The following is a 25,393-nucleotide window of genomic DNA, read 5'->3' as shown; positions in this document are numbered from 1 at the left end:
TGTGGATTTTTTTTACTGTTCTTTCATTTGGGACATATTCCTCTCTCTCCTCATTTTCTTTAACTCTCTGTGTCTGTTTCTATGTGCTAGGAAATTCAGCTATGTCTCCTGCTCTTGAAAGTAGTGGCCTTATGAAGACCCTGCCATGCGGTGTCCCCTATTCACCAGAACCTGGCACTTCAGGGGTGTCTCCTATATGTGCTGTGTATGTCCTGCTGTTGTGGCTGAGCTGCTTTTTTCTTCAGTCTAGTTGTCTTCAGTGGCTCTCTTTGCCTGTTGTGGGGAGTGCTTGGTCCCTGTGGTGTTAGTGGGCCAGTCTTGTGCCACCTACGGCTTGAGTTGAGTCAGACTAGGCATTTGCCAGAGATGCAATAGCACCAAACTAAAGTGTGCTTTCCCTGTGTTGTCCCCTGAGCTTTTGTTGGTGGGCAGGGCTTGCAGGCAGACCAGTTGTCTGCCCCCAGCCCACTGCTGGGTCCTCTGTCTGACTGGTGTGTGTGGTTATCTGTCCCTCTCTCTAGGGTAAGAGTCACTTGGAAGTGGTGCTGGCCCCTGTCGAGGTGTTTGCACACTGCCAGGCTATGGCACCGCCCTAGATGAGCTCCGGCCAAGACTGTACTGGGGGGCAGAGCTGCAATGGTGAGGAGTGGAGGACCATGGTACGGTGGTGTTAGCAAGGTTCGTGAAGCACCAGTCCTCAGCAGGAGGGCTCCTGCTGTGCCAGGAGGGAGGCAGACCTGTCTGGGGGGTGCAGATCTGCGGCAGCACAGCACAGGGGGAAGGGGCAGCAGTGACAGCAAGTCAGGTAGTGTCAGCATGGTGCTGGTTACCGCAGGTGGCCACGTGTTTATGCTGGGGGGCAGGGGATGGAAATGGTACCTGTTCCTTTGTTCCTGGCGAAGTCTCTCAGGAATCTCTCTGTTTCACCAGGACACACTCTGAGGTGAGTAAACTACTCTCCCTTTCATTTGCCCCAGGTGTTTTTCAAACTGCTGCTTCTATGCTGTATCTCCACGAGGCTGCTGTACCAGAGACACTGCTAAACATCCTACAATTCACAGGACAATCTCCACAATAAAAAATTATCTGGTCCAAACTGGGGACAGTGCTGCAACTGAGAAACCCTGATCTAGCTTAAGTTGATATAAAATCATGCAACTGTACCCTGACGCCTTGCCTCCTGTATGAGACTCACACTTTCTTCTGTTATTAAAAAACTATGAAAAAAGTCTTCTTCATGAAAAGATAGACAAGAAAAACAAGTAACATTTACTGTGTATGTCTTATGTGCTAGGTAATGTCCTAGGCCCTTTGCACATGTTAACTCATTCAGACTTCCCAACCACCCTGTGACAAGGTCCTGTTATGAACCCCACTGGAGACACTGAGGCTTGAGAAGGCCCATCCAACTTCATGATGACTTCAGGGTGGGTCACCCAGAGCCTGTATTCTGAAGCCCCAGCCCCAGGCCTGATGTGGATACCAAGCTTGCAACAGTGACAGCTGTCACAGTATGCATTACCTGAGGGGTCCCCAGTCTTTCAATCAGAGGGACAAGATGCAGCGGGGCATACTTTGATTCTAGTCTTTTCATTTTGGCATCAAGTCTCTCGCCCTCTGCAATGGAAAAAATATTTTAATTTCTGATCCTCTGCATGAAAAACGATTGCTGAAGTTTAATTTTGTCAAAGAAACAAATGAAAGATTTCTTAACATTATACATACAGATTCTCTCTGAACATTACAGAACTGGCTTATCTGATATATTAATTCAAAATGACAGAACTGATTTTCTGCTCAATATTCATTTTTTAAAACACAAAATTCCAAATGTAATCAAAATCAGAGAATAGTACAAAACCCTCTGTACCCATCTGCTGCATGAGTATCAACTCATGACACTTTTGTTTCATAGACACTCAACATCTATGAATAGCATAGGAGCTATATTGAAGCACATCCAATACACATCATTTCAGCCTTTAATACTTCAATTATTCAATATTTATCTAACCATGTTACATTACCAATTACCTCCAGTTATGACTGAACAGGCACCAAACTCAAACAAAACTGGCACTAAGTTCTCTGGTCACAAGGACCAAGTGTCACCACTGCCAAGGGCAGTCTGGACTCCCTGGTAAGAGACACATAGACTCACCTTTCACGTGGACTCTCGGCAAGATGTTCTGAAATGGGGCTGCATGCAACAGGTCACACACTTCTTCTAAAGACTAGAGCAAAAGAAGATTGCATTAGGACATTTACCTCACCACAGACACAGAGACAGAGAAGTCGTGCTGAAAACAAGATCTATCTTTGCCATTTAGTGTAAAACAAATACTCTAAGCAGCACTGTGCAGTAGAACTCTCTGGGATGATGGAAATGTTCTCTGTGCTATACACTGACATAGTTACCAGCCACATACAGCTAGTACACCTGAATAACTAAATTTAAATTGTATTTACTTTTAATTAATTTAAATACAGACATGAATAAAAACCAGCATTGAATATTGAAAACAATGGCCTTTGTTTTCCAGGATTTACCAGCCTGGTAGCCCTAATCTGCTAATTTGCTACCAGCCTCTTAAGAAGTTTGTAACTTAGTTATAACACAGTTTATAACAAGACACTACTACATAGACAGGAGGAAGGGTAATTCCTCTGTGAACAGCGTTAGAAGCAGAAGGAAAGGCAGCATCACTCTTGTACACAAACGAAGTTCTGAGCAGTCACTCTGAACCTGCTTTTGGATCACAACACCTCTAAAGACGTAATAAAAACCCTACAGAAGACCCATTCTCCAGAATATTGAAGTGTAGAGTGAAAGTTTACCTCTGATATCTGAGGGGTTGCAGAACTCCTAAAAACTTACCACAAACCCAAAGGTGGTTAAGAACAGGGCATTTTCCAGACTCTGAGGGCTCTTAAACTGTAGAAAAGGGCCCTGAAGATTGGTGTGTTCACTGTGGGGCAGGCAGAAGATGCAAATGAGCTCTCTCTCATGCCTCCTACTCTACACCCATCTTGAAATCTTATAATTCCCCAGTAATAAAACAAATTTCTAAACAAAGAAACTGTTTTCAGAAAGCCAAGACGTTTATCAACTGATGATATTTTTCCTTCTGAGAATCTCCCCAGATGATGGCAAAGCGAAGACCAAGAGGAGGAAGAGACTTTCTGTCCTTGTGAAGTGAGGGTCCTACTGTCACATAACACAAATCTAGTGCAGTGGCCAGTCAGCTGCCGCCTGCTCCCCCAGGATACTCCAGAGGGAGGCTGACCCCTCCACACCCCGTCTTCCGTTCCTGAGGCCCAGCAGCAAAGCATGAGCTCCTCATGCAGAATATATGTAGTAGAAGCCACCTCTGGGCCAGGGTACCCAACACCTGTCCCCCTGGGCCTTCTACTCTAGGTGAAGATGATGTTGGCGGGGAGAGAGGAACAAACTAAAAAAAGGGACAGGGTCAGATGATGATTGTGTGCTATGCAAACACATAAAAGACGGTGATGTCAATGGAATACTATGCAACTACAAAAAGGATAAGAAATGTCCCCATTTCTAATGTAGAATGAGCTCCAGCATATATTTACTGTTGAGTGAAAAAAGCAACATGGAGAGGAGTGAATGGCCCGCCTGCACCAACAGAGTGTAGGGGGGCAGCTGGAAGGTGACTGACTGCAAGAAAGTGGTCAGGCCAATGGATGGCAGATGGGAGACTTGGTTAAGGGATGAGAGCTGCCAAGTAGGAATGCTGGGGAGAGAGCCACACACGCGAGCTCTGTAGGCAGTAAGGAGCCTGCAGGCCAGCAAAACTATCCAAGGAGGGTGGCTCATCCGGCTGTGATGCTTCCAGGTGCTACCACCAATGGCTTCAAATTTTTGCCACCAAACCAAACCAGAAAAACTGAGAATAGCTGTAAAAACCAGCATTTAAAACAAACAAGCAATTGACACTATTCTAAAATAAAAAGTTTATTAAACACAAACAACCATAAACTAAAACAAAACAAACGAACAAACAAAAACCCCAACTACATTATCAAACTTTCCAGGCTAGAATTTTTTGGGTTTTTAAAAATTTTTTATTTAGGGGCGTCTGGGTGGCTCTGTCGGTTAAGCATATACCCTTGGCTCAGGTCATGATCCCAGGGTCCTGGGACTGAGCCCCGCATCGGGCTCCCTGCTCAGCTGGGAGTCTGCTTCTGTTTCTCTCCCGCTCTGCCCCTTCCCACCACTTGTTCTCTGTCAGATACATAAAATCTTAAATAAATAAATAAATCCAATTTAGTTAACATACAGTGTATTATTAGTTTCAGGGGTAGAGTCTAGTGATTCATCAGTTGCATATAACACCCAGTGCTCATTACATCACATGCCCTCCTTAATGCCCATCACCCAGTTACCCCATCCCCCCACCCAGCTCCCCTACAGCAACCTGTTTGTTTCCTAGAGTTAAGAGTCCCTTATGGTTTGCCTCCCTCTGTTTTATCTTATTTTATTTTTTCTTCCCTTCCCTTATGTTCATCTGTTTTGTTTCTTAAATTCCACATATGAGTGAAATCATCTGATATTTGTCTTTCTCTGACTTACCTCAGTCAGCCGTAATACCCTCTAGTTCCATCCATGTCCACTGCAAATGGCAAGATTTCATTCTTTTTAATGGCTGAGTAATATTCCTGTGTGTGTGTGTGATCTTTTTTATACCAGGCTAGGTTTTTAGGGAGAATTTGAAAAGCAAAATGAAACAAACTTCTTCAGAAAGTTAAATGTATCTATGCAATGCACAGATTCAGAATAAGTAAGGTCAACATTTTTGGCTACTGAATCCAATCGTGGTGCCCGCTGGGGCCACTACTGCATGGCAGCATGGTCAGGCCCTTGGGGGTCCCACCCACATGCTTGCTGCTCTGGCAGCTGGGTCATAGTTACCCCACTTTTCTAATGTGACAATCTGATTTACCCTGAGTTATCTCCATTTATAATAGTGGGAACCCACACAAATACCAAAACATATTACCACCTTCCTCAGAGTCCAAAATAAGCATCAAGAAGTGTCTGGAGTCTTCAAAACTGTCCTTAGGTTTGGTGGGATTTGGGCATAATCATCTGAGACGGGATGAATAGTGAGAATAGCCATGTCATCTTCAACCTTGGAGAGTTTCACATTGATGGACCTATAGGAAATAGCACCTCCTACTTCCAAAAGGACAAAAGCAGGGGCGCCTGGGTGGCTCAGTTGGTTAAGCGACTGCTTAACCTGGAGTCCCAGGATCGAGTCCCGCATCGGGCTTCCTGCTCAGCAGGGAGTCTGCTTCTCCCTCTGACCCTCTTTCCCTCTCGTGCTTTCTATCTCTCATTCTCTCTCTCAAATAAATAAATAAAATCTGAAAAAACAAAACAAAACAAAAGGACAAAAGCAACACCACAAAATTCCAGTCTGGGGCCGGATCTGGCAGCAGACCTGCCCAACACAGAAAGTTTGGCTTCTCACCACTTGCACAAGGTGCACGGACAAGGGAATCCAGAGAAGGGAGAAGTGAAGGGGTGACAGTGAGCAGAGGGCGTGAGGAGGGGTGGTGACAGGCATCCCTGCAGGGCAGGGCCACTGTGTCTGTAAGAGAGCCAGGTATGGTGCTCACTATGCCTCAGGCACGGGCCCCAGAATCTGCTGCACTCAACTAAGATGTAGATGATGCTCTTTTCATTTACTGTTTCAGAAATACTCATTTATTCGTAAGTCAAAGTTTGCTTTCAAATCAACTGACAACTATTTATAACATTTTTCCTAGGTGCCCGATACTGTGCTTGCCACTCAAAGGAGCTAAGCACAACAGTATATACCTAAGAAACAAGCCTAGTCTTAGAAGGGAGAAGATGAGGGGGATCTGTGTCAACTGGGCGCTAGAGACCCAGCTCTCACCAGGCCTCTGAGGCCTAGAGGATCCCTCCACTGTTGAGCCACCAATTCCTACTGGATTGTGGTGAGGTCTTTAAGAGTGCTGAACAACTCTCACCAGGGATTTGCTTGTCTTGAGAGATATGCAACAGGCGTAATTGAAGGAACTAGGCAGCAAGGATCACATTGGTTTCAGATCTCTCTTTTTCTAAGTTCCTTTTTTTTTTTTTAAAGATTATTTATTTGACAGAGAGCACACAAGTAGGCAGAGCTGCAGGTACAGGGGGAGGGAGAAGCAGGCTCCCCGCTGAGCAAGGAGTCCAACATGGGGCCCAATCCCAGGACCCTGAGATCATGACTTGAGCTGAAGGCAGACGCTTAAGCAACTGAGCCACCCAGGTGCCCCTTTTTCTGGCCAAAAGCCAATGAGTGTCCAACTGTTGACCTGACAATGGGTGTAGACTGTTCCTTTGAGCTGATGAGAGATGAGTTCTGCTCTTCCAGCATCAAACCCCTATGGTTCTATAATTCTTTTATGTCCATACAAGGATCTTTGAATTCTACTTCGTAGGTGAAGAAAAGCTTTTGATAGTTTATCTTACTTCCTAAAAGCACAGCTAAACCAGAGGAAAAACCAGCCTTCTAATGATTTCCCGCCACTAAGTAAGTCAATTCCATAAGGCAGTCCTCCTTCAGTAAAACTTGGGGCTCCCTGCCATAACCCAAAGCCAGGAACTGAAAGGCACTTTCAGACTTAAGACACATGTGGACAAGAAAAATTGCACTTTATGTTGTGTGTTCAGGAAAAGTCAATATATGAAGGGAATCTCCCGATATTAAATATTTAAAATTCATGATAAGAGATAATGATTTAAAGTAATTCTTCCTGGGGTGCTTGGGTGGCTCAGTTGGTTAAGTGTCTGCCTTCAGCTCAGGTCATGATCCCGGAGTCCTGGGATCAAGCCCTGCATTGGGCTCTCTGCTCAGCATGAGGTCTGCTTCTCCCTCTCCGTCTGCCCCTCCACCCTGCTCGTGCTCTCTCTATTGTTCTCCCTCTAAAATAAATAAAATCTTTAAAAAAATAATAAAGTAATTCTTCCTAACTTATCTGGTTGTTAAAAATTCACAAATAGGGGTGTGTGGGTGGCTCAGTCAGTTAAGCATCTGCCTTCAGCTCAGGTCATGATCCTAGGGTCTTGGGATCGGGCCCCAAGTCGGACCCCCTGCTCAGCAGAGAGCCTGCTTCTCCCTCTCGATCTCCCTCTGCCTGCTTGTGCTATCAAAAAAATAAAATCTTTAAAAAAAAATTCACAAATACTGGGCACTTGGGTAGCTCAGTCAGTGAAGTGTCTGACTGTTGGTTTCGGCTCACGGAGCCCCATGTTGGGCTCCGCTCTCAGCAGGGAGTATGCTTCTCTCTCTCTCTTTCTGCCCCTTCCCCTAGTTGCACGTGCTCTCTCTAAACTATATAAACCTTTTTAAAAAAATTTCACAGATATTGCAGTAGAAGATTCAGTTCTCCCTAATGTTCCCTAGAGCAAGGCTGCCCTGGATGTCAGCTGCTTGCTGGCCCCACGGCAGCCTGCCTGCTCTTTGCAGCACTGCCCAGCACAGCCTGTGACTCTGGTGGGTCCTCCACCTCACGCCGTCACTCCTGCTGTGGAGAGAGTAGCACACGAGGGGCTGCTCACTCAGAGTCCATGCTGACTTGCAGATGGCCTAGGGTTCCCTGACTTTGTCACTACGTGGAAAGGGTCTACCCAGTAATGTAGCAACAAAGGGGAAAGCCAAAAGATGCAGGTCTGACGGGAGGCCATTAGCTCCCAGAGGTATCAACATCCAACCTTGGACTACCTGACAATGTTTTTTTGTTTTGTTTTGTTTCTTAATAATTGGATGTAAGGTGGCTAATCTAGTGGCTTGGCCCCTGGAAGCGTGGCAGTCTGAATTCCATGCCCTGAAGTGCATGCATATGGGCACGATGGTCCCGGTCATGGCAAGGTTATGACCCTGCCCCTGCCAAGGTTCCAGGGCCCTGAAGAAAGGAGACCGCTCTAAGAAGCAACATAGCAAAAAATCTCTTCAAATAGGTCTAGAGACATAACCAATTAATATTGAAATGCCTGTTTGCTTTTTCAGTACATCTGACAAGCTAATAATTTCAGAGCAGAGCAAAGATATATGAAGACGCAACATACCCTTGAAGAATACAGTAAGGGAACATGTCCTGTCAGGTAGCAAGACTTAAGTTAGAGCTATAATGAATAAGACTGTGTTGTTACGCCGTGCATAGACATATGACCAATGGGTCATGGCAGAAAGCCTGGACACTGACCAGTGCATCCACAGAAAGCTGGCAGACGAGAGGGTGATCAAGGAAAGGAGGGGTCCTTCAGCCACTGGAGGAGGGACGGACAACTGATTAACCCCACAGAGGAAAAAAAGAAACCATCCACTCCTACATCACATACAAAAAAAACAATTCCAGAAGGATTATGAACCTAAATATAGCAAGCATAACTTAAAACCTTCAGATGAAAATATAAAAGAATATCTTCATGACCCCTAGGTAGGAAGGAACTTCTTTAGAAAGATACAAAAAGTGCTAACTATACCAAAAAAGAGACTACAGTCAAATTAAGAGTATCAGTTTATAAAAAAAATTACCACTATCAGAGTGAAAAGACAAACCACAAACAGGGAGAAGTATTTGCAATGTGTATAACACACAAAGGTTATACAAAGAGCTTCTATAAACAAGCTGTAGAAGAATGGGTAAAAGACACAATGGTGGATTTAACAGAATAGGAAGAGCAAGCAACAAACGAAGATGCCCACCTCCTTAGTCACAGAGAGAAAACCAGAGGAAGACCACAAGAGATTCTGTTACAGTCACTATGTTTTCCAATTCAGAATGCTCAGTTGTCATGAGGGGACTGAGAGAAGGCTAAATGACGACACAAGAAGGCAATCAGTGGAGAGAACCGGTGTCCCCTGGTGCAATTTCTCAGTAGTGGTAAGCTTTCAGCATTTGCTTTATTATGCTGTCTACTACAGTAGTCATGGGACATATGTAGCTTTTTAAACATAAAATAATTAAAATTCTACAAAACTTAAAAACTGGTTCTTCAGTCACACTTTTTTTTTTCCCCTGCAATCTTTTTATCTGAGGGACTTGAGATCTTGGACACCACTGAGGCTCCAACAAGACCCTGTTCCAGTGTGCTCCAACACACTTCAAGTACTCAACAGCCTCAGGAAAAGAACTTTCCATCATACAAACAGCTCTCCTGGGCAGCAGTGCTTTATACCTTACATATATGTCACATATGTTTGTGCAGATGGAGCAAATACTGAATAAAATGCTCCACAGTGCTCACATAGTAAAACATTCTTAAATGATGAATTACATTGCATTTTTGTTTTTCAGTTACAGGAAACAAATACAAATTAAAGTCTAAATAGTCACACCCAAAAAAAGAATGGTGCTTTACCCCTATTAAATAACCCTAATAAATCAGGCCTCTAAAAAAATGCCTTTTTCTTTAGGGAATGACTCTGCATGGCCTGGGGCTTGGCTGGGCTGAGCACTCACCAGGCTTTGCTCGATGAGTAGGCAGAAGAGGACAGCATTGCCCACTTCCCGCAGGTTCTGGAAGCACACGGTCTTCAGCTCTGCATACTCAACAATGTCCTTCAGCTGGTGGTGGAAGAACTCTAGGATGCCTGTGGTAGCAGAGAGTGAGCAGAGGGAATGGGGAGGCTGGAGGCAGAGCCTGGGATCTACGGCCGGGCACGCACGTGCTGGCCATGGAACATCCTCTGACATTGCCACTGGGCCTGCTATGAGGATGGCCACAAGTCCCCTGACCCCAACACCTTTCTTGTTTGTCCATCCCTGGGTCTTAGGCCTTGGCTCCAAAACCTCTTTCTCCACCAACCCTGTATCTTCTGAGGAGGCACCACATTACAAGAATACAGGTGAAAGACCACACTGTCATCTCCAGCAGAAACAGTAAAGATTTGGATAAAATTCAGTATCCCTTCACAAGCACAGAGGGAACATACTTAATCTGATAAAAGACATCTATAAAATACTTGCAGCTAATGTCATATTCAGTGGTAAAACCTGCATACTTTCTCCCTGAGCTCCAGAGCAAGACAACACATTTTCATCACTGTCCTAGAGACCCTGCACATTGCAATAGAGCACAAAAAGACCAGGCACAAAAACTAGAAAGAAAATTAAAATTCCCTAATTTGATCTATACATTCAAATGCTGACCCAGTCAAAAATCCAAAAGCTGACTCCAGAATTTATGTGGTCATGAAGACCTAGAAGAGCCAAAACAACTCTAAGAAGAACAAAGTTAGAGACTTAACAGGTTTCAAACTCCTCAGCCCAGCAGGTCAGGTCCCAGCTGGACCTGGCAGGTGAGTTCCCTGTCCCTCCCTGGTTGGTGATCTTCAAGGTCCCCGTGCTGTCCAGGAGTCAAGGCCTCACAGAGTTCAGAGGCCCATCACCCATCAGTGACTAAAGGGTGCTGCCTCCCCTCTGCCAGCTTCCTCACTCAAATGTGGTGATTCCAACACACCTTCCCACACACCTGCTCCCAGCTGGAAGGCTGGTTGGTTGGTTCTACTGGAAACAATCAGACTTTGATCGGATTCCCTGCCTCCTCCCACCTGAGGAAAGCAGATCCTATCCTTATCAGTAAATTCTGACTTGCTTTCCCACACTGCAGTCTGAACACCAGTGCTGAACCCCTGGGGAGGCACCGCACTCACCAGGAGAGCCATACTCATGCCGGGGCAGGCGGCAGATCTTGGGCATCACCTCCATCAGCGTCTTCACGTACTGCAGGATTGTGCCTTGCAGCTGCAGGAGAGAGAGGCTGCATCAGCCACTGACCGCCTCTGTCCCAGAGGTTGTGAGTGGTGCATGGGGCTCTAAAAAGGAGTCTGTTAGTAAAACACATGGCAATGAGCAGGACTGAAAATCACTGGCTAGGAAAGGAAATCCCATCCACAGAACAAAAACAACGCCCACCAGGGTGACTTAAATGCATGTTCTAAAACACAATTCCTCTTTCAGGAGGCAAACAGTCTGAGGTGTGACAACAGGAGGGCGAGGAGCTCAAGTTGCATACAACTTTGGTGAGCACAGTGGCCCTGGGGTTGTTTCTGTATTCCTCTGATGGATTTGGTGCAGCTCAAACACCGGACTCTGTCACGTCATGCACCTAACACCTTCCAAGTTATGTGTTTTGGGGCAGAGACTTTAGCTGAGGGTCCTAACAGAGACCGAGTGGGTCATGTAGTCATGGCTGTCAAAAGACCCAACTTTTATATATTCTAATTGATTTCTGATCCAAAAAGTTTGTATATTTTGTCAACTTCTTAGAATTCTGTCAGCTTTTGCTTTACATTGTTAATAATCATATCATCTCCTTGATGGATTGCCACTTTAACTATGTGGCCATAAATTCAGCTTTAAGGATGGAAAAGACCTAAAGAATCTTAAAGAAATGGGCTCAATCACAGAAAGACAATTAAAAAACGGGCACATGAGTGGCTCAGTCTGTTAAGCATTTGCCTTTGGCTCAGGTCATGATCCTGGAGTCCTGGGATTGACCCCCACATCGGGCTCCCTGCTCAGCAAGGAGTGTGCTTCTCCCTTTGCCTCTGTCCCTCCCCCTGTTCATGCTCTTTCTCAAATAAATAAATAAAACCTTTTTTAAAAATGACTAAAATAATGGAAAAAGAGTAAAGATTAAGATTTTATGAAGTTCTTTCTCAGTAAACAGAAATAACACATAGAAAATTAAATCTAGGGCGCCTGGGTGGCTCAGTTGGTTAAGCGTCTGCCTTCGGCTCAGGTCATGATCCCAGGGTCCTGGGATCGAGTCCCACATCGGGCTCCCTGCTCAGCAGGAAGCCTGCTTCTCCCTCTGCCTGCTGCTTCCCCTGCTTGTGCACTCACTCGCTCACTCTCTGGTATTTATTTTTTAAATAAAATCTTTTTTTTTTTTTTAAGATTTTATTTTTTGACAGAGAGAGACACAGCGAGAGAGAACACAAGCAGGGGGAGTGGGAGAGGGAGAAGCAGGCTTCCCGTGCAGCAGGGAGCCTGATGTGGGGCTCGATCCCAGGACCCTGGGATCATGACCTGAGCCGAAGGCAGACGCTTAACGACTGAGCCACCCAGGCGCCCCTTATATAAAATCTTAAAAAAAAAGAAAAGAAAACTTAATCTATGATAGCCTACAAACATCACTTTCTCACTCTTTGCAAAAAGACTTAAATAAAAGACTTCTGCACATAACTTCTGACCTCAATCTGAAGTTACACAGATGAGTGTCTGAATCCTTTATTCAGAGTTTAACCCCTGGTACCCAGGAAAGGCACACACCAGCAGCCCTGTAAGGGGGTGGGGAAGACTACTCTTGCATATAAAGGCCACATTTTCTTATAAGGAAATCTGTATTTTGGCACTTAACTTTTTCTGTGAATTAGTTAAAATAACATGGAGCTGGCTTTTCCACCCCCAGTGAATTCAAGGCTGCGTGTGATACTGTGATTTATAACAAAAAATACATATTTAGTCTTGTACCTGTTTCTGCCACAGAGCCCCTGAAACCCTTCAAATTATCCTAAGAGAGCCTTCAAGGTGTCTCTTGTTATGTTAATGAGGTGACTTTTGGAAAGTACCCACCAATGGGAGCTGTCAGGAGAACCAACGCCATGGTAAGATTTGAGACTTTTAGTCCCACCCCCAGACCCCTGGGAATGGGGAAGGAGCCGGCTAGAGGTTCATTCAATCACCAGAGGCCAATGATTTAATCAGTCCTGCTGATGTAGTGAAACCCCCATAAAAACCTAATAGGATGGGGTTTGGGGAGCCTACAAGTTGGGGAACTGGAACAGTTCCACAGGTCCCCGTGAGGGGACCCAAACTGCATGAGGACAGAAGCTCCTTTCTTCGGGATCTCTAGCTATGTATCTCTTCATCTGGCTGTTGATTTGTATCCTTTGTAATAAACTGGTAATCTAGTGAGTAAACTGGTTTCCTGAGTTTTATGAGCTGCCCTAGCAGATAACTGAACCCAAGGAGGGGGCTGTAGAAACCTCTGATTTATAGCCAGTGGGTCAAAGGCACAGGTGACAAATTACACTTGAGATTGAGTAGGGGTGGGCGTGGGGCAGTCTTGTGGGTGAAAGCCCTTAAACTGTGGGATCTGATGCTACCTACCTCCAGGTAAACAGAGCTAGAATTGAGCTGAACTATAGAACACCCAGCTGGTACCCAAGAACTGCTCAGTGGAGTGTCTGAATCCTTTATGCCCCTCCCCACATTACAATTGGGTGCAGAACCCTTCACCATGTAAAGGAAGTCCATGGAGGGAAACCTACCAGGCTCTTCACGACCTTCAGCAGCTCCTCCATGACCACTGCAATGCCCTGGTAGCCGAGCAGCCGGCAGATGACCTGGAAGTGAGGAGGCCCCACGAAGTTCCGGTAGCTGCCATAAATGCTAGAGTACGCCAAGTTCAAAGCCTGGGGGATAAAGAATGTAAGTGCTTCATGAAATCGCCAGAGTTCTCAACGTGCTTATTGTGCACACAAGATGAAGAACTGCTGCACCAAAGATGCATTCAATATACAGTGCCCTTAAGGTGGAGAACACCAGAGAATTTGTGAGACTTGCCATTACTGGTATTTATGTCTTCAGCATGAAGATATGACAAGCAAGCTTGTTAAAACAGAAAAAAGAAAACAAATTTCAAAGATTTATCAAACTGCCAGTTCCACAGAAGCCATCTGAGGTCCTGGAATGAGAAACAAGTACATCCTCACTGCTGCCTCCTGGGAGCTGCTCCCAGTCTCCAGGGGGAGACATCTGAGGAGAGAGAGTGACGGAGCAGGGAAACTGTCTTCTCAGGGACACACAGGGAGCTGGAGACAGAGGCCCCCACAGGGGGAGTAGGTGACAAAGGTAATCAGGGTGGTTTCCTGCAGGAGGGGACCTCCAAGCTTGTCTAAGGACATGGCGCACACTAGGCAGGAAGACCCCTAATAAGCATTCAGTACTGTGTGTTTCCGTGTCAGCACTTCTTCAGCGGCATCCCACAAATTCGGATATATTTGCATTTCATTTAGTTAGGTGTCTTTTAAAAAAATTTCCCTTCAGACTTCCTCTTGACCCATGGATCATATAGAAATGTATTAATTTTAAGTCTTTGGAGATTTTTCTTGTCTTTTTATTACTGATTTGAGTCCACGATGGTCAGAGAACATACTCTGTATGATTTCAACTCTTTTCATTCTCTTGAGGTTTGTTTTATGGCCCAGAATATGGTCTATCTGGAGGGGAACGCTCCATGGGCACTTGAAAACAATGTATGTTCTGCTGTTGTTGGGTGGAGTGTTCTACACATGTCAATAATCCTTTGGTTGATGCCGTTTAGTTCTTTATGGTTGCTGATTTTCTGTCTACTGACTTTATTGATGACTAAGAAGAATGCTGAATTACCCAACTATAATTGTGGACTTGTTCATTTCTCCTTTCACTTATGTCAGTATTTGCTTCAAGTATTTTGAAGTTCTGTTGTTGGTACACAAACATTTAGGATTGTCATATTTTCTTGGTTGTTTGATCCTATTATATAATGTCTCTCTTGGTCTCTGATTATGTCTTTGCTTCAAAATCTACTTTATCTTATTTTTTTTAATGTTTACCTTTTTTTAGATTTCTTTTTTTTCAAGATTTATTTATTTATTTGTCAGAGAGAGAGAGAGAGAGTATGAGCAGGGGGAGCGGCATGCAGAGGGAGAAGCAGGCTCCCCGCTGAGCAGAGAGCCCGATTCGGGACTCGATCCCAGGACCCTAGGATCATGACCTGAGCTGAAGGCAGATGCTTAACCGACTGAGCCACCCAGGCGTCCTTACTTTATCTTATATTAATATAGTCACTCCTTTCTTCTGATTAATGTTTGCATGATATACCTTTATCCTTTTACTTTCAACCTACCGATATCATTAATTTGAAGTACATTTCTTGTTCAATCATGCTTTTTAAATCCACTCTACCAAACCTCAGTATTCTAAATGTATTTAGACCACTTACATTTAGTACATTTACATTTAGTAATTCTACATAATCTAATTATTGATATCTAAATACGGTCTATTTCATGCTTCCTGACTTCTTCTGGGTCACTTCAACATTTTCTAGAATTTCACTGTGACTGACCTATAGTAGTTTCAAGAGTATGTCTTCACACAGATGTGTTAGTGGTTGTTCTAGGTCTTATATTATACATTATATGAGTTATCACAATCCACTGTTATGAACATTTTACCACTTTGATTGAAGTGTATCAACTTCACCTCCATTTAGGTTCCCCAAATCCTCCCCCTGCCCCCTTTATCATTGTCTTAAATATTTCTTATATATATACCAAAAACCCACATCAGAAAGGTGATTCAGAAGAATCAGCACAGCAGCTCTTGAGTATCTTCAGGAGGCCTGCTTGCAATTCCTGAGAATTCAGCCCTTGGAATGTTACCAACTGATAAGGTTGTTTTCTACTACTGGGACATTTACCCATGCTATACAACTTGTCTAGGTAGGATGTACAAGTAGTGATTTATGGGGGCTCCTTTCCTTCTGGGGGTTCTGGAGTTTTAGTAACTGTGAATAGTCAAGACAGGAGGCATGTGCCTATGTACCCAGCCCTAGTGAAAGCCTTGGACCTGAGCAATTGAGTGGGCTTCTGTTCTCTGGGCAGAAAAACTGCACGTCCCTTGAGGGACAATTTTGGTGGCCTGTGCCTGGTTCAATCACCACCTGATGCATCTTTTTCCCTTACTGGTCCTGCTTTGCATCCTTCAGCAATAAGAAACTATAGCTGTGAGTATAACTGACTGAGTCTGTGAGTCCTTCTGGACAAGGAAAATGTGTAGGTGGTCCTAGAACCCAAAAACAGAAAGTCTGGGACTAAACAATTACCAAACACAACACTGACCAGCTTGGAAGCCCTGCCAAGTGTCCATCTTGTGCCCAAGCCTACAACCCCTGCCTACAACCACAATCCCACTTGAAAGGGGCATATTTTGATCATCAGCTTAGATATACCTTCCTCTTCCTAACTCCTCCTTAAAGCACCACAACGTGCATTTAAATGCTAGGATTCGGTGTGAGTTTTTTGCTTGATAATAAACTCTAATGTTTCAAAAGAAAACCATGAAAAACATCAGTGATATCTAATGGCCTCAGGAGCTTGGGAAGATGCCAGAGGAGGAGGACCCTGGGCTCACCCCCATCCCACCTCCAAGATATCATCAACCTCCAAGTCAATAAGATGGAAAGCGATCTGAAGACTGGAAGAACAAACTCCACGATGAAACATAGAAAAGAAGCTACATCTGAAATATTAGGAAAGTCAGAAAGGCAGAGGGAGGCTGACCGCAAGAGGAGGGAGCTGTGTGTCCAAAGAGGGCAAAGAAACAGGCACCAGGGAACTCACACAGGGAGGACTAATCCCCATAACTTTGGGTTTTAAAAACCAAAGGAGCTGCATCAAAATCAATAAAAGCAGGCCAAGTCATATTATAGTTAAATTTGCAAAATATAGTGATAAAGAAAAAATCCTAAAAGCAGCAAGACAAAGGAAGTCCCTAACTTACAAGGAAGATCCATAAGGTTAGCAGCAGACTCTTTGTATAAACGTGGCAAGCCAGAAGGGACTGGCATGATAAATTCAATGTGATGAGTGGGAAAAATCTGCAGCCAAGAAACTCTATCCAGGAAGGCTAGCATTCACAATAGGAGGATAAAAGAGTTTCCCAGAAAACAAAAACTGAAGGAGTTCTAGCTCTGCAAGAAATATTAAGAAATTCTTTGAGTGGGAGGGAAAGACAAAAAGCAACAAAAACTAGAAAGGAATGGAAAAAATCTCCGAAAACAATGACAAAACAAGTAAAAACTAGGTACTAAATACATATCTATCAATAATTACTCTGAATATAAATGGACTAAATGTTCCAATCGAAAGATATATGGTATTATAATGGAAAAAAAAAAAAAAAAACAAGACCCATCTATATGCTGCCTACAAGATACTCATTTTATTTACTTATTTTTAAATTTTTTCTTTCTTTTTATTTATTTATTTTTTTAATTTTTTTACCAGAGACTCATTTTAGACCTAAAGATACCTGCAGATTGAAATGAGGGGATGGAGAAATATTTATCATGCAAATGGACATATAGAACCATAAAAGACCCCAAATAGCCAAAGCAATCTTGAAAAAGAAAAGCAAAGCTGGAGGCATCACAATTCCGGACTTCAAGTTACAGTACAAAGCTTTATAATCCAGACATTATGGTACTGGCACAAAATAGACATGTAGATCAATGGAACAGAATAGAAAACCCAGAAATGGACCCACGACTACATGGTCAACTAATCTTTGACAAAGCAGTAAAGAATATCCAATGGAAAAAAGACAAGTCTCTTCAACAAATGGTGTTGGGAAAACTGGACAGCCACATGCAGAAGAATGAAACTGGACCAGTGTCTTACAGCATACACAAAAGTAAACTCAAAATGGATGAGAATCCATCAAAATCCTAGAGAACACAGGCAGAAACCTCTTTGACCTCAGTTGTAGCAAATTCTTACTAGATATGTCTCCTGAGGCAAGGGAAACAAAAGCAAAAATAAACTATTGGGACTTCATCAAGACAAAAAGCTTCTGCACAGCAAAGGAAACAATAAACAAAACTAAAAGGCACCTTTGGAACTGGAGAAGATATTTGCAAATAACACATCTGATAAAGGCTTAATATCCAAAATATATAAAGAACTTATAAAACTCAACACCCCAAAAATAAATAATCCAGTTAAAAAATGGGCAGAAGACATGAACAGTTTTCCAAAGAAGATGTATAGATGGCTACAGACACATGAAAAGATGCTCAAAATCACTCATCATCAGGGAAATAAAAATCAAAACTTCAATGAGATACCACCTCACACCAGTCAGAATGGCTAAAATTAACAACAAAGTAAACAACAAATGTTGGAGAGGAAGTGGAGAAAGGGGAACCCTCTTACACTGATGGTGGGAGTGCAAACTGGTGCAGCCACTCTGGAAAACAGTGTGGAGGTTCCTCAAAAAGTTAAAAATCAAACTACCCTAGGACCCAGCAATTATTTTTATCCAAAGGATACAAACATTTGAAGGGCACATGCACCCTGATGTTTATAACAGCAATGTCCACAATAGCCAAACTGTGGAAAGGGCCCAAATGTCCATTGACTAATGAATGGATAAAGAAGATGTGGTGTGTGTGTGTACACACACACACAATGGAATATCACTCAGCCATAAAAAAGAATGAAATCTTGCCATTTGCAACAACTTGGATGGAGCTAGAGAGTATTATGCTAAGCGAAACTGTCAGTCAGAGAAAGACAAACACCATTTGGTTTCACTCATACATGGAATTTAAGAAATAAAACAGATACACAGATACGTGGAACTCTCGTTCATTTCCAGTTAAAATTTCACCTGCAGAAAGAACGTGTATAATTAGATCCCATGATAATAGAGCCTGAGAAGTCCCAGGCTCTGTCCTCAACAAGCCTGAGACACAGGAAAGATGGTGGTATAAATCATTCTGAGTCTGTTGGACTGAAAACCAGGGGATCCCTTGGTGTATTACTCAGTCCAAGGATAGGAGAAGAAAAGATGAGATGAACAGTTCAGGCAAAGACACAGAAATAAAAGGGGTGACTTCTTCCTTAAAAAAAAAGAAAATAGATGCACATAGGGGGCAAAAAATAGAGAGAGGCAAACCAGAAAACAGACTCTTAACTATAGAGAACAAACTGAGAGTTACTGGAGGGGAAGTGGGGGGGGGATGGGTTAAATAGGCGATGGGGATTAAGCAGGGATCCTGTTGTGATGAGCACACAGTGATGTATGAAGTGTTGAATCACTACACTGTACACATGAAACTAATATTACACTGTATGTTAATTAACTAGAATTTAAATAAAAAGAGAAAGAATGAAATCTTGCCATTTGTAGCAACGTGGCTCAATCCCAGGACCCTGAGATAATGACCTGAACCTAAGTCAAACGCTTTACCGACTGAGCCACCCAGGTGCCCCTATTTAATCTAATTCTTTTTAAAAATTATCTACCTTGGAGTGCCTGGGTGGTTCAGTCAGTTAAGCGTCCGACTCTTGATTTCGGATCAGGTCATGATCTCAGGGTGGTGAGACTGAGCCCCACACTGGGCTTTCTGCTCAGTGCAGAGTCTGCTTGAGATTCTCTCTCCTTCTGCCCCTCCCCCACCCCCTCAAAAAGAAATCGTCCACCTCATGCCTTTTTGTAGGGTTGGAGGTGGGCAGCCTGCACCCATATACCAGCCAGAATCACAGTGTATGCCCGTTTTCCAAGGGCATGGTCCTAGCATGGTCAAGTTCAAGTTGCCATCTGTAGTGAGAGGAACGAAGGTGAGCAAGAAGACAGAAATGAAAGGTTCACACTCTAAAGAACAGAGGATTAGGGAAGTATGGGTTAGGAACATTAAAAGGTGTCCTGGTGTAGGCCATGTGGGGGTGGCAGCCCCCTGGCTCCTGATCTGTGTCCTGGCCTCGACTGCCCTGAGATTAAAAGGCAAGCTGGAATTATTAGGCAAGCTGGTCTACACCTGTGGCCAGCTTCACTCAACCAGCAGCTCACAGAGCAATGAGAACAGGTTTCTCTCAGGGTCCACAGAGTGTGAGTGCCACCTGGATGTGGGGAAGAGGCAGAGTCTGTTAACTGCCTGGGCCTCATGTCCCACCACAAGCATCACCTGTCTGAGCTGAGGGGCTTCCCAGTGGCAGCACTGAGCCAGGTGCTTTCATCTCCCACTTCCCTTCTCTGAAGCAAGTGCAACTGGGGGGACTCCTCCACAGGTGAGAAATCTCTGGCCAAGTGGGAGGAGGGAAGAGGGCAGATGCCTGAGGCTACCTGCCTGTGCCTCAACAGCTTCAGCCTCCTCTCTACCCTCTGTGCCTCATTGGTCATACTCCCAAACCTGCTGGGGTGCCCTTTCCTTGCCCAGATCAGGTGATTCTGGCTCTTGGTGCCCATCTGCACCCCAGTGCCCAGCCAACACCTTCAGGCCTCTCTGGAGCAAACTGCCTGCTGCACCAAGAACCTTCCTCCCTGACCGAGGCCAGGCACAGCCTAGGTCACAGCACATGCAAAGGAAACACTTGCTGAGTGACCCCTGAGACTATGACTGCAATTCATTATCTGTAGAAAAAAAATACTTAATATTTTTAAAAATGGTAGTCTCAGAACACAGCAGACAGAACAATGACAACTGGTCTTCACTCCTGGTCATCATCACGAGGCTTAAAATACAGCAGCGAAAATCCTGACCCTAACCAATGGGGGGGGGGGGCAACGTGATCCTCCAAACCACCCCCCACACCCTCTCAACTCCCACAACCCTTGCCTCCGCTGAGTGAAGTGTGAAGCCAGCCTGGCTGTGGCCAGAACACTCAGCACGGCAGCAACCTCCCCCACTCACAGCAAGGTCTGTGACATGTGGCACAAACAGACCTGGGAAGAGGAGTGGACACAGGCCCTAGGGATGAAGGCCTCTTCCCTTTAACCTCCCTAAATCTAGCCCTCCCTGACTTCAAAAACTGACACCTCTCCTTACCAAGTGCCAGAAACCTAGGAAAGATCTTTGGATCTTCCTTTTCTCTCACCATCCATCTTCAGGTCATCAGCAAGTCCAGTCAAGTCCACTTCCAAAATATCCCCTGAATGCATCTACTTCTCTTCATCTCTGTCAGCGCTACTTAGTCCAAGGCACCACCTCCTGCTTGGACTAGGGTAACATCTCTCCACCAGCCACCATTCTCCGTCTGCTTCCTGACTGCCTCCTCACACCTTGGCCCTAAGCTGCCTGCCATACACCCCACCCACCCCTATCTCATGACAGAGCCTCGGCCCTCAGGGCCCTCTGCAGGGTTGGATACTTTTCAGCATCCAGATCTTGTTAGAGCAAAGGCCTCTCCAAAACCCAGCCGAAGCTCTGTTACAACATCCTAGGAGCACACCTTCTCACAGGGACATGTTCATCTCCCCTCCCAGGGACAGGCAGAGCGCATGGCGCCACCCAAACGCAGAAAACAGAGATAGCATCAATTTCAGCTTGAAATTCCACATATCCTTGCAAAACACAGGCAGCTTCTATTTCTGCCAACACTGGTTTCCCTTCCTCCCAAATGTATCCTCTACTTAACCCTCTGGCTTGTCCCACTAAGACAGCTATCATTTTCTTCTTGGCTGACAGGCTGAAAACTTTAAATGGACACATTAGTTTGTAAAGTGTTGTGATGTTGTAATTAAGACAGAAGTGGGCAGATGAAGAGAAGATGACATCACAAGCCTGGAGAAGTTGGAGGAGAGAGGGAGGGTGAGCCAAGGACCCATCTCTTCAAAGACTAGTGATAAGGGAACACTGACATGCTGACACCTTCCTGAGAGCCACCACTAGGGACCCAACTGGTCCTTTTATGTCATGTTAATAGGCTCATTTCTGCACCTGTGAGAAGAATGTGCAGAAACTACAGAGAAGATACTGCCCAAACCTCAGCCCCTCAGAGCTGCAGAGCAGAATGAAGCAGCAGCTGCTCAGTTCTAAAGGCTCTGAGACCACAGGGGCTAGTGTCCGTACCTGGGGAAGCGGGTCATGCCCCACTTCCCTACAGAGCCCACAGGCTGGGCTGTGTGAAGACCAAGACTGACACCAACATTTGCGGGAGCAGCCTAAAACCCTAGTGAGAACAGTGCAAACATACCATACAGTTCAGAAAAGGAAAACGTTTCTGACTCAGCCCTCCTAACGACCGTACTGCATTCCACTGAACAGTAAGACACTGTAATATTCTTGATGGTCAGTTAGGCTGCTACCATATTTTTTATGACAATGTTGTACGACCACCCCCATAACAGACCTCACTTTATACTTGTCTGATTTACTCCTTAGCTGTCCAGATTCCTACAAGTGAGAACATTTAAATATTTTTTCTTTTATTATTAACATATAAATGTATTAGTTTCAGGGGTACAGGTCTGTGATTCATCAATCTTATATAATACACAGTGCTCACCAAACACATACCCTCCCCAATGTCCATCACCCAGTTACCCCATCCTTCCCAGCCCCCCTCCACTCCAGCAACCCTCAGTTTGTTTCCTGAGATTAAGAGTCTCCTGGGGCGCCTCAGTGGTTCATTCGTTAAGCGTCTGCCTTCGGCTCAGGTCATGATCCCAGGGTCCTGGGATGGAGCCCCGCATCAGGCTCCCTGCTCAGCTGGAGGCCTGCTTCTCCCTCCCCCACTCCCCCTGTTTTTGTTCCCTCTCTCGCTGTGTCTCTGTCAAATAAATAAATAAAATCTTAAAAAAAAAAAAAAAGGGCGCCTGGGTGGCTCAGTTGGTTAAGCGACTGCCTTCGGCTCAGGTCATGATCCTGGAGTCCCGGGATCGAGTCCCACATCAGGCTCCCTCCTTGGTGGGGAGTCCACTTCGCCCTCTGACCCTCCCCCTTCTCATGCTCTCTCTCTCTCTCATTCTTTAGCTCAAATAAATAAATAAAATCTTTAAAAAAAAAAGTCTCTTATGGTTTGTCTTCCTCTCTGGTTTCTTCATGTTTCATTTTTTCTGCTCTTTCCCTATGATCCTCTGTCTTGTTTCTCAAATTCCACCTATCAGTGAGATCATAATTCTTTCTCTGATTGCCTTATTTCACTTAGCATAATACCCTCTAGTTCCATCCCCATGTCATTGCAAATGGCAAGATCTCAATTTTTTGATGGCTGCATACTATTCCACTGTTATATACACCACCTATTCTTTATCCATTCATCTGTTGATGGACATCTGGCCTCTTTCCATAGTTTGGATATTGTGGACATTGCTACTATAAACACTGCGGTGCAGGGACCCCTTCGGATCACTACAATTGTATCTTTGGGGTAAATACCCAGTAGTGCAATTGGTGGATCATAGGGTAGCTCTATTTTCAACTTTTTGAGGAACATCCATACTGTTTTCCAGAATGGCTGCGCCACCTTGCATTCCCACCAACAGTGTAGGAGGGTTCCCCTCTCTCCGCATCCTCGCCAACATCTGTCTTTTCCTGAATTGTTAATTGCAGCCATTCTACCTGGTGTGAGGTGGTAAATACCACCTGTTGTGGTTTTGATTTGGATTTCCCTGATGCCGAATGAGGTTGAGCACTTTTTCATGTGTCTGTTGACCATTTGGATGTCCTCTTTGCAGAAATGTCTGTTCATGTCTTCTGCCCATCTCCTGATTGGATTATTTGTTCCTTGGGTGTTGAGTTTGATAAGTTCTTTATAGATTTTGGATACTAGCCCTTTATCTGATTATCATTTGCAAATATCTTCTCCCATTCTGTCAGTTGTCTTTTGGTTTTGTTGACTGTTTCCTTTGCTCTGCAAAAGCTTTTTATCTTGATGAAGTCCCAATAGTTCATTTTTGTCCTTGCTTCCCTTGCCTTTGGTAATGTGTCTAGGAAGAAGTTGCTGCGGCTGAGATCAAATAGGTTGCTGCTTGTGTTCTCCTCAAGGATTTTGATGGATTCCTGTCGCACATTTAGGTCTTTCATCCATTTTGATTCTATTTTTACGTATGGTGTAAGGAAATGGTCCAGTTTCATATTTCTGCATGTGGCTGTCCAATAGTCCCAACACCATTTGTTGAAGGGACTGTCTTGTTTCCATTGGACAGTCTTTCCTGCTTTGTCGAAGATTAGTTGACCATAGAGTTGAGAGTTCACGTCTGAGTTCTCTATTCTGTTCCATTGATCTATGCATCTGTTTTTCTGCCAGTACCATACTGTCTTGATGATGACAGCTTTGTAATAGAGCCTGAAGTCCGGAATTGTGATGCCACCAGCTTTGGTTTTCTTTTTCAACATTCCTCTGGATATTTGGGGTCTTTTCTGGTTCCATACAAATTTTAGGGTTATTTGTTCCATTTCTGTGAACAAAGTTGATGGTATTTTGATAGGTATGGCATTGAATGTGTAGACTGTTCTAGGTAGCACAGACATTTTCACGATATTTGTTCTTCCAATCCATGAGCATGGAACGTTTTTCCATTTCTTTGTGTCTTCCTCAATTTCTTTCATGAGTATTTTATAGTTTTCTGAGTATAGATCCTTTGCCTCTTTGGTTAGATTTATTCTTAGGCATCTTATGGTTTTGGGTGCAACTGTAAATGGAATCGATTCCTTAATTTCTTTTTCTTTTGTCTTGTTGTTTGTGTATAGAGATACAACTGATTTCTGTGCATTGATTTTATATCCTGCCACTTTACTGAATTCCTGTATGAGTTCTAGCAGTTTTGGGGTGCAGTCTTTTGGGTTTTACACATAAAGTATCATATCATTGGCAAAGAGTGAGAGTTTGACTCCTTCTTTGCTGATTCGGATGCCTTTTCTTTCTTTTTGTTGTCTGATTGCTGAGGCTAGGAGTCCTAGTACTATGTGGAACAGCAGTGGTGATAGTGGACATCCTTGCTGTGTTCCTGACCTTAGGGGGAAAGCTCTCAGTTTTTCCCCATTGAGAATGATATTCATTCTCAATGAATGAGATGGCTTTTTCAGAGATGGCTTTTATGATACTGAGGTATGTACCCTCTATCCTTACACTGTGAAGAGTTTTAATCACGAAAGGATGTTGTATGTTGTCAAATGCTTTTTCCGAATCTACTAAGAGAATCATATGGTTCTTGTCCTTTTATTAATGTATTGTGTAACATTGATTGATTTGCAAATGTTGAACCAAACTTGCAGCCCAGGGATAAATCCCACTTGGTCGTGGTGAATAATCCTTTTAATGAACTTTTGCATCCTATTGGCTGGTATTTTGGTGAAAATTTTTGCATCCATGTTCATCAAGGATATTGGTCTGTAATTATCCTTTTTGGTGGGGTCTTTGTCTGGTTTGGAGATCAAGGTAATGCTGGCCTCATAAAATGAGTTTGGAAGTTTTCCTTCCATTTCTATTTTTTGGAACAGTTTCAGAAGAATAGGTATTAATTCTTCTTGAAATGTTTGGTAGAATTCCCCTGGGAAGCCATCTGGCCCTGGGGTCTTGTTTGTTGGGAGATTTTTGATTACTGCTTCAATTTCCTTACTGGTTATGGGTCTCTTTAGGTTTTTTATTTCTTCCTGGTTCAGTTTTGGTATTTTATATGTCTCTAGGAACACATCCATTTCTTCCAGAGTGTCTCATTTGCTGGCATATAGTTGCTCATAATATGTTCTTATAATTGTTTGTATTTCTTTGGTATTGGTTGTGATCTCTCCTCTTTCATTCATGATTTTATTTATTTGGGTCCTTTCTCTTTTCTTTTTGATAATTCTGGCCAGAAG

At 44.0% G+C, this 25,393-nt stretch overlaps 1 protein-coding gene across 1 annotated transcript in view; it reads right to left on the bottom strand.

Moving 5' to 3' along the window:
- CYFIP1 (cytoplasmic FMR1 interacting protein 1) overlaps nucleotides 1–25,393 on the bottom strand; it is a 118,680-nt gene that overhangs the window by 9,631 nt on the left and 83,656 nt on the right. Inside the window, exons 24-28 of the mRNA XM_025852106.2 lie at nucleotides 13,317–13,460; nucleotides 10,692–10,782; nucleotides 9,499–9,629; nucleotides 2,162–2,234; nucleotides 1,523–1,617 (exon numbers count right to left, since the gene is read on the bottom strand). Coding sequence (XP_025707891.1) covers nucleotides 1,523–1,617; nucleotides 2,162–2,234; nucleotides 9,499–9,629; nucleotides 10,692–10,782; nucleotides 13,317–13,460 — 534 coding nt within the window. The remainder of the gene's footprint in view (nucleotides 1–1,522; nucleotides 1,618–2,161; nucleotides 2,235–9,498; nucleotides 9,630–10,691; nucleotides 10,783–13,316; nucleotides 13,461–25,393) is intronic.

The sequence above is a fragment of the Callorhinus ursinus genome, unplaced genomic scaffold, assembly GCF_003265705.2.
Source record: "Callorhinus ursinus isolate GAN/ISIS: 27379988/994484 unplaced genomic scaffold, GSC_fseal_2.0 scaffold78, whole genome shotgun sequence".
Classification (NCBI taxonomy): domain Eukaryota; kingdom Metazoa; phylum Chordata; class Mammalia; order Carnivora; family Otariidae; genus Callorhinus; species Callorhinus ursinus.
Note: the sequence above shows the minus strand (reverse complement) of the source record. Positions and strands in the feature narration are given on the sequence as shown.